General features: G+C 46.7%; 1 protein-coding gene across 3 annotated transcripts in view; it reads left to right on the forward strand.

The window, feature by feature from the left end:
- The first annotated feature begins 3,256 nt into the window (after nucleotides 1–3,256).
- Cd83 (CD83 molecule) overlaps nucleotides 3,257–9,847 on the forward strand; it is a 19,070-nt gene continuing 12,479 nt past the window's right edge. For all 3 annotated transcript variants that reach the window (XM_027410452.2, XM_035441529.1, XM_027410453.2), the window contains exons 1-2: nucleotides 3,257–3,293; nucleotides 3,384–3,505. In XM_027410452.2, the coding sequence (XP_027266253.1) occupies nucleotides 3,257–3,293; nucleotides 3,384–3,505 (159 nt within the window). The remainder of the gene's footprint in view (nucleotides 3,294–3,383; nucleotides 3,506–9,847) is intronic.

Raw genomic sequence — 9,847 nt, forward strand, 5'->3', positions numbered from 1 at the left:
ATGGTTTGAATGGTTTCATATTTAAATGTAAGCTGCATTGTTTTAGTATTTTAGGTTGATGCTAGTCTGCATATAGTTCAAGGAACCAGTAATCCTGGAACAGCTTTGGAGAGGAAGTTTAATGCCTGAGGCTCAACTCCTGCACTGAGTGAAGGCCTTGATAATCTCCAGTCTGGAGCATGTATGATATTTAGTCCAGGGAGAAACAGAGAAGACTCCAGAAGCAGGTTTACTCATTTATGAAAGTATGTGTGGAGCAGACACATCATTTCAAATCAGTGAAGGAAAGGGGGGCTTTTAGAAACAACATTAGAGCAGGGATGGGGCAGGATGGTGCAATCTGTAATCCCAGCACTTGGGAGGATTGTGAGTTCAAGGTCAGCACAGTTTGCTTATTGAGCTCTTGTTTAAAAAACCAGAATGGGTCTGGGGGAAGCAGCATTGGAAGGAACCACTGTCCCACTGTCCAAGAGGAAAAGAAAATCAGCTCGCTGTTCCTATCAAGTGGTGTTAAAATAGGTTAAAGAGCTAGACAGAAAAGCACGTATCCTGAAAAGTGTTGGAAGAAAATAAAGGAGAATGCTTTTAGGGCATCAGAGAGAAAAAAGAGACGTTAAACCAGCAACAAAACCAAACCATAACTAAAGACAATACATTTGAGTACAATACAATATTTTCAAAAACCTCTTTGTACATAAAAGATATCATAAAGAAGAAACATAAATCTTAAACATGGAGAAGGAATTTGGTGTGTATCTAGCCAGGAAGGGATGGCCCAGAAGTTATAGTAAACAGCTTTAACTAAAGCCCAAATTCTAGGAATGGACACTCCTGAGAGGGGAGATGGGACAGCTTCACAACACACAGGAACAAGGTGACAGAGGGGACTCAGGAACTCGCACTCATTGGGTAGAAAAAGTCAGCTCTGCTAAGGAGGCCTCTGCTAAGAACTGCCTAGAGCAGTGGCTCTCAATCTTCCTAATGCTGTGACCCTTTAACGCAGTCTGGCACGTTATGGTGACTTCCAGCCATAAAACTATTTTCATTGCTGCTTACTTCATAACTCTAATTTTGCTTTATAAATTGCAATGTAAACACCTGCGTTTTTTGACGGTCTTAGAAGACCCCTATGAAAGAGTTGGTCAACCCCTAACAATCCAAGGGGCTGCTTGGCCACAGGTCCAGAACATCCTCTGCTTCCTAAAGCCCCGAGTTTAATGAGTGAGGATCAGAAGTCACAGTTGGATGTGAGGTCTAGTGGATGCTGCACAGAGGATCTCAAACAGATCAGGAGTGTTTCATTCTTTGGAATTAATTGTACACTGGTGTGCTCAATTCCGAAATTCTGTGTGGCAGGCAAGCAGAGGGAAGAGTTGAGCAGCCTTGTCTCTACTTGGTTCGGGCTATGCACCCGCCCCTCTTCTACTAATGCAGCAGGCAGCCTGAGATCCTTACCCACAAACAACCTGTTGGCAGCTGAGGACCCCACATCAGGCTGCACACATATCCAACTCAGAGCTCTGCAGTAAGTTCATCTTCCCTTAAGGTCCAGCAAACTTAGGTTTCATTCAAGCATGTTCTAGTTATGTCCAGTAGAACAGTAGGGTGGCTGATCCTGCCTGAAATGGTTTGGGGTGCATGTCCAGTGTGGCAAATTGTGTCTTGGAAACAAACTTCTAGGGAAAACCCCCTTTTTACTACCTTTTACATGTATATAAGTGGGCATGCCTATAGTTTTCTTCAGAAGTGGGGCTCCTGATAGGTTGCCATGTTACAGTACACAGACCTACAGCCACATGCATGTGGGAAGCCCTAATTGGACCCAGTAGGTTTTATGTATACATATTTATGTGTGTAAACACACACACATATATATGGAGAGTGGGTGAGTGAGATAAGAGTGAAATTAAGAGAGAGTGAGAGACAGTAAGGAGAGAGTGAAAGAGAACAGAAGTTGGCAGATGAACGGAGGGAGGGAGCTGGGAGTATTGGAGTTGGGGAGTACAAGGTGGACTTGACAAAAACGAAATGCTTTCACATATGAAGGAAAAAAATAATAAAATAAAAAAGCCACCCAAGCGCTCAATACTATCTAATGGGTTCTAAATTGTGCCCAACAGAACATGGCACAGCCACTAAGCAGTTGCCGGAATTATTTTTAGTATTGGGAAACTGCTCATAAACCGTTAAACTAAGCTAACACAAGATAGAAAGATAGTAGGAAGAGTGAGAAGGGTTAGCCATTAAAACATGTCCATAGGCATGGATACAGCAAAGGGTGACGTGGGGTTGCTTCTGGATGGGTTAGAGGCGACTTTTTTTGTTTTGTTTTGTTTTGTTTTTAAATTACCTTACACTTGTGGATGTGGGTATCCCCTGGAGAGTGGTTGACCTGCAGGGAGAAGGTGGCTTAAAGCAAACAGATTCTCCCTCACTTGGAGTGGGAGCTTGTGACTCCTGGCCCTCCAGGTTAAAAGGTTGATTGCTTTTGTTTTGTGCAGATCATCATTGCTGCTGTGAATTCAAGAGTACTTTGTGTCATATCTTGAAGACACTGGGTCCTTCTGATCCTTCCAGACCTCCAGCTCTTAAAATCTTTCTGCCACCCCCCCCACCCGCTGCGTCCCCCACCCTGTGCCCTTCTTCCCCATGGTGCCTGAGTCTTGGAACGGGTGCAATGCAGATAGACTCAATCCTCTTTTAGACATGGTTTTCTAAAATACATATGAGCATGCTTGTAATTAATGTTTTAGTATAAAAAGATCTCCTTTGTTTAACCAATGTAAACAAAGCCGGATGATAACCCGGAGAGAAGGCAGAGAGCCAAGGTCTACAGGCATATGCCACTTCTCTGGAAGTCTGGTGTGTCTGTCCCTATCACAAAATCTGGAGAACAGCAACATCGCCACAGTCCTGGGCTTCAGAGGAAGCTGCCCATCCTCTGTGAACCTGAATGTCTGGCCCAATGGCCTAGCTCCCGGCTTGGATTTGAGGGTCATCTTGCCGGTGTCGCGCGTGCCATCGCGGCTTCCGAAGCCGCAGGGCGCGGGGCCGTTCCGCGGAGCTGCTTGTCGCCGCTGGCCAGCCGCAGCAGCGACGCGGACTTGGGGACGCGTGCGCGGGGCGGGACCCGGCCACCCGCCTCCTCCGGCTGGGGAGTCCCCGGGGCCGGCGCGCGGGGAAGTCCCGAGCTCGGGTACAAGAACGCGGCGCGCGCCCAGGAGGGCGGCCTGGACGGTGGCGCAGCGCTCCAGCCATGTCGCAAGGCCTCCAGCTCCTGCTCCTCGGCTGCGGTACGGCCCCCAGCCCGTCGCCCCACGCTGCCTGCGACCCGGGCTCGGTGGCCTGGCTTATGCCGCTCTATCTCTCCCTCTCTCTTACAGCTTGCAGCCTGGCGCCAGCGATGGCGATGCGGGAGGTGACAGTGGCTTGCTCCGAGACGGCGGACCTGCCATGCACAGCGCCCTGGGACCCACAGCTCTCCTACACGGTGTCCTGGGCCAAGGTAAGCGCGGTCGGGGTCTGAGCGGGTTTCTTGCCGGTCAGCTGAAGCAGAGAGCCAAGGGACAGGGTCTCCTGGGGCCCCGGGTTGGGGACTCCAGCTATTCTGATACTCCACCTTCTCCCACCGGGTTGCATCTGCATCCGCATCTAGAACACAAGCCACCTCATGTTAGTTCCTGGCAGATCACTATCAAAGGCGGCTTGGCGTGAATGATCCCACAGAGGTTTGCAAGAGATTGGATCCGTGCCGCAGGGCACCTGTGGGCGCAGCCAAGAGGCTGCAGAAAAAGCAACGTGGGCCTAGATTTGGCCATGGGACATGTCCTCAGACTCTCCATTCCTTGTGCCTTGTGACCATGACACTTTCAAAATACAGATGGGGAGGAACATTTGAGAGGAAGGTCTCAGAAGGGGTCTCAAGTGATCTTGGCTTGGCCACAGGAGGTAGTTAGAAGTGGTTTTTTCTTTGCAGCTAAGGCATGTCTTTGGCTCGTCCCCCACCTTGCTTCTGCCTTCTCTGGCAGCCCCTGAGGGGTCCGACAGTGAATGAGGAGTTCCATAGGAATGTACTACAGCCGGAGGCCCAAAAAGGAGTGAATGCTTCTCTGCCCCTGTGGTGGGAAATTGAGTTGCACAAGGAACGGCACTTAAAAGGTTTCCTTTCAGCTAGATCTCAAGACTCCAAAATTGTAATTCCGGTGGTATTTTAAAGCCCAGCTGCTGTAATTTAATAGAGCTGGCCTTTGCATCCCTTCTTTCAGTGAGGTTCTGAGGCAGGGCACCTCCATTTTAAGGCAAATGAATTAAATCCGGGGGGGGGGGGGGAGGGGGTTGCCGAGTTACCTCTGAGGAAGCCTCTGTCTTGTTCTCAGTTTCCACAAAGCACAGGTCTGCCTTCTTCCCACTGCAAAAGATGCTGCAAGAGCTTGCCGCATGAATGGGTGTTTAAACATGCAAGGCAGCAGAGGAGGGATAAATGTGTGTGTCCGTGTCCGTGTCCGTGTGTGTGTGTGTGTGTGTGTGTGTGTGTGTGTGGTTTAACCACTTTAGCTGATTGTCTTGGCTAGAGGGTGGTAGCTCAGTGGTACGGTGCTTGCTTAACATGCAAAAGGTATTGGGTTCGAAACCCCAAGCATTAAAGCAAAACCAAAACCAGTTAGCCAAATGGATTGTCAGGTCTCCAAGGACAAGGACTGCATCAGTGTTTCCTGCATTCTGCTCAGCACCCAGTGTCTACCCTGTAACCGAATCTAAGCTGGCACCACGAGGGAGGGGGCACGATGGGGACCTCAGGACATTGCTGTGTACAACATTACAGGACCCTGTGTGGGGGCGTATTGGGTGAGGTGGGGTGGGTGAGCAAGTCGGGGTTCCTATTGCTTCTTTGTCTCTTCTTTCTTCTCTGTGAGCTCAGAGAAAAAAGGGTCCAAAACTGTTTGAGCAGTCAAAACAATAGCGCTTTAAAAAAAATACTGTAAAAACAGAATTTGAGGGCTCACCATATGCCAGACTGTGGGAATAAATATTTACATATGTTATCTACCTCTATCTATTGCAACAGTGTGGGCTTAAGAGACCAGAACTATGCCTGTTCCTACTTCCCGATGAAGAGACAGAGCCTGGGGGCGCAAAATAAGTGGGCTTTGACCCAAGCTGTCAGATCCCACATCTTGGGTTGTTAGACTGTCTTGATACCTGACTTTCTACTTTAATTACTTTGGGTAAAGAAAAGCAAAGTGTCCCGGAGCCAGCCAGACAGTGGACTTAGCCATCTCAAGGAGGAAGCAAACATGAAGCCACGATCCCTCCCAGACTGTAATTAAAAAAAAGAAAGCGTCATTAATATCCCTGGGGGAGTAATTAAAAAGTGCTCATGAAACAAGTAGATGAAATTTCAGACTGTGAAGTTCAAACAGTTGTCAAGTTAAATCTTCTCGCCCAGGGTCATTTGGAATGGTTCAGTAAATCATAGTAATTAGCCTTTGACCTCTCCTTAGATGTCGGCAGATGATGTAACTCTGTAATGTATGTGCTTGTTTATTGGACATAGTTCTTGCAAGGTCTGGCCTGAAGGTCTCTTAAAAATTCTTTCTGGAAAAAAAAAGTGTGTGTGTGTGTGTGTGTGTGTGTGTGTGTGTGTGTGTGTGTGTATGTGTGTTTGTGTGTGTTACAGTGCTTACTTAATATGAATGAAGCTCTGATGATAAAAGGAAAAGGTATCTGTCTGTTCTCACCTGGTCTGGGCTTGGTGGCTAGAGGAGAGGTACAATGCCGACCCACTAAGTACCTTGAAATCGGCATGTATTATTTCTTCCAGGACTTTTGGACAAGTCCCATTATATTTGTCACTTTCCAGCCTCAGAATTAATAGATTTGCATTGTTGTTGCTTGTATGACAAAAATGGATAGAGAGTTCTAGGAAGAAGGCCACTGCTGAGATACTGAAAGGCATTTTATGGATGAAGCATGTTATGTGTGGGATCAGTGTATGGAGAGAAGAGCCCCCTTGAAGTGAAGTTTCACTGTCTGCCATACTGAATCACACTCTTGCTGGCCTTCTGCCTATCACAACAGTGGTTACAATGACACATGGCTTAAAATTCCATTTGCCAAGTTATTCCTTGGGTCCCATAGAACATCCTGCTGCTAGCCACTTGGTACTGATGCCTTGTGCTTAAGAAAGGACTCCTGCAAGCCAGACCTTAAAAATATCATTTGCCTTTTACCAAAAACTGCAAGCAGATGGAATTCAATCAGTGACTATATAAACACTGATGGATTGGGCTGGGTCAGACTTTGTTCTTTGTCCCTAAGATGTGGTGATGGGGAGTCTGGAGGGATTCAACAGAGACAAGCACAGAAGATCAAAGGCCAAATGCAGACAGTACCAGCCCAGTGTCCTCTAGCGCAGCTCAACCTTCTGTGGCCCAGTGCCCTCAGAACTGGAACCCCTGAAGATGCCTTCTTTCCCTACCTTTTAAAGTAGAAGGAAAGATGGAGAAGAAATAGGAAATTAAAAAGTTATATCCATTGAGACTGTAACTCAAGTTAGTTTTTTAAAGTTCTGATAGATTGCAGCTTGGGTAGGAGGAGGTAGTTTGAGAACACAGGGAAATACGCTTTGATCCCGTTCTTTTGCTGTTGACCATGGCGTTTGTTTGCATTGTGGTTTCAGAGGATAGAGCTGAATATAAGGCTGTCTGTATGAGGGGCTGTGTCCGTACTTCAGGGAGTGTCTCTGTGTCTGCGCTTGCTTCCACGAAGCTGCAGTAGGTTTGAAGAGGGAACACGGCTCCAGATAGACAGCTTTGGCCATGGTTGGTGTCCTTCTCTGCTAACAAAGAGGAGTTTACTCTGCAGGTACAGCGCCATCCTGGATCGTGCTAGGAGCCCTGACAACCTGCAGTGAGGCAAAGTGAAAGGAGATATCTGATGTGGCCTCTGGGTGATACTGCGGGGGTGGGGACAGCCATGCTTCACAAGACATGCTCTATTTAGATGATTGTCAAAGGAAGGGAGAAAGGGGAAGTAAGACAGTGATTTCAGAGAATGGGCCACACTTGACTTTAGGGGTTAGAAAAGCCTTGACTAGGGTAGATCGTGGGTGGTCTGGCCCAGTGCTGTGTTCTGTTTCTGACACTCGTGCTGGGGTTACTTCTGGAAAATAGGTCATGTGACAGTGCAAGGCTAGGCCTCACCTGTGTGTTGGCTTGACTGTGTATAGGCTGCAGTCTCCCCTGGATGTTGGCTACTCTTAGTATTTCCTCTCTACCAGTGTGTGATGCTGAGCTCCAAGGGCAAGGCCTCTGGAAAGAGCAGAGGGGTCAGAGTTGAAGCCATCTCTGGGGGCCTACCCATGAGTTAATAGGTACCGCTTGTTGAATTCCCCTGATTCTCAGAGGCAATCTAAGAACATGTTTTCTCGAGAAAAGGAAACATTGCCATATTAAATTTGCAAGAACTGAAAATCTGAAATGTGAGAACTGTATGTACACTAGACTCAAAGAAAAATACTACTGTCTCTATAGGCATGTGCCCTTCTTGCCTTGGAAAAATCAGTTTTAGCTCAAACTGTGAAAGACATAAAGTTGGTTTTTTCGTGTCCTTCATATTTGCACCATTATTGTAATACAAGTATGTGCCAAGCCCTGGGCCTGGTGATAGCTATCCCAAAATCAACATGGAGAAGATGGCTCAGCCAGCAAAGTGCCTACTTTCGAGCCCCAGCACCCACGTGAAAAAACAGCTTTGATGGCCAGGGTCTGTAACACCAGTGCAGATGGCCAGAGATAGGGGGATCCCCGAAGCTTATTAGCCAGGGAACCTAGTCAAATCCGTGAGTTGTTTGAGAGACCCTGTCTTGACAGACAAGGTGGAGCGTGATAGAGGAAGATGTCTGATGCCCATGCACGTGAACACACATGTATACACACCCATACCCACACGCAGAGACAAAGCAAACATTTTCGGAGTAGCATCCTAAGCAAGGGCATTGAAGTGTACCACATAGCATCTTTAGTCCAAGTGAGGCATCTAGTGATCCAGAAAGGAAAATGATACAGCGGGTAAACCCAGAGATGACGCTGGGTTTGGATGATGGGAATGGAGGCAGAATGTGAAGGGCTCTAATGTCAAATGATAATGGATCCATGGCATGCTATCTCAGCAGTGCTGAGCCACTGAAGGAGTTTCAGCACGGGGAATAATGCCATATAAATCTAAGGAAGAGCACATTTCTCACGGTGATGGAAAGAACGGAATTCATCCGTGAAGACAGATCTTTGGGAGCCTGTGATCTTTTACTGCACTGAAGTTCCCATCAGGTTAGCCTATTGGAGGCTAGAGCACATCTTTGTTTGTTTGGATTTTCTCCACCATCACTTCTGTGTGGTCAAGGAAGGATGAGGCTACCTCAGATAGGATGGAGGAAGTCTCAGTCAGACTAGAATGGTGGCTCATTGAGGTCTTGGACATGGCTGAACATGACTGAACATGGCATTGTTCATGTCTTTTGGAAGGTAGGAAGAGGGCAGCCGAGAGTTGAAGAGAAACGCCAACAAAAAACCACGTGTTTTCCATGAATACAAGGGGGAACCCAAATCACATGAAGACTGGGTTTCCTGGGTTTATTCTTAGTGAGTCACTTCACGAAAAAGGAGAAGTTTGCAGGAGGTCTCTGTGACGTAGACAGAACTAAAATCAAAATCATTCCCTTAAAAAGGCTAAAACTGCTTCCATTACCTTTGGCTACTTCAGCAATGATTCTAAAGGTGTGTGTGTGTGTGTGTGTGTGTGTGTGTGTGTGTGTGTGTGTGTGTGTGTTGTTGTTGTTGTTGTTGTTGTTGTTGTTGTTTTTTCATGGAGATGCACTGGGTAAAATTCCTGTGTGTGCCAAGTGGAACTAGTACTGACGTGGAAGACCAGGGTGACAGTTTCTTGTGTCAGACCAGAGTCACCTGCATGCTCTAATCTGAGCCAGTGGCTGGAGAGGATTACAGGTCCAGATGGAGAAGAACTTCCAGAAAGGAAAGATCATGGTGGCCACAAACTGTCTTCAGTAACCTTGGACCAGACTTTCTGGGTCATTTCTGGAGTGCCATTCTTTGAGAAAAGGACTGTTCCAGAAGCTGGGGCCACATGGCCAAGTTCCCTACATGCCATCCTTATGTAGTGGTCTGTGTATGTGTGTCCCCATCAGTTAAAACTTTCTGTTACAAGAATTACAATTATATCTTGAAGAAAAGGAACTATGTTGACTTATCCATGATGTATTAGGTTTTTTATTTTATTTTTAACATTCCCATCATATATTAGCCAACACAGTTCCTTTCCTTTAAGAAAAGCTGGGCTTAGAGGTTTGTGAATATCCCCCAGGCTTGGTGGCATTCCATCTCTCATCTTTCCCAGTCTTTATATTGATTTTATTACTAACTTCTTCCTGGCAGGGAAATATTAGATGGTAAACATACTTGCATATTTTCCCCCAAACAACATTTTTTCTGATTAGGTTTTTCTTCTAATAGGACAAGTATCTGAGTATTCTTCAGTGCCCATGGTTGCATTGACTGCCAATCACAACTAGTCTCTGAGGTCATGGGACGTCAGGCCAGAGTCAAATAGACTTCTCTAGACTCAAGAGGTTCTTGTGGTTCTGTGAGGGACATGAACTCAGAGTCCAGTAGGTTCCACAAGATGTCAACTTCAGGATGGTTGATGAGAATAATAAAGAGTCCAACATTGCCATCCATGCCCCAGCTTCGGAAGACTTTTCCACTTTATTAGATGATACTTGAGTGAATCCGAGTGCTATGCTGTTTAGCAGACATGATGGTCAGCTAACACA

This window comes from Cricetulus griseus, chromosome 3 (assembly GCF_003668045.3).
Source record: "Cricetulus griseus strain 17A/GY chromosome 3, alternate assembly CriGri-PICRH-1.0, whole genome shotgun sequence".
In the NCBI taxonomy this organism is placed as follows: Eukaryota; Metazoa; Chordata; class Mammalia; order Rodentia; family Cricetidae; genus Cricetulus; species Cricetulus griseus.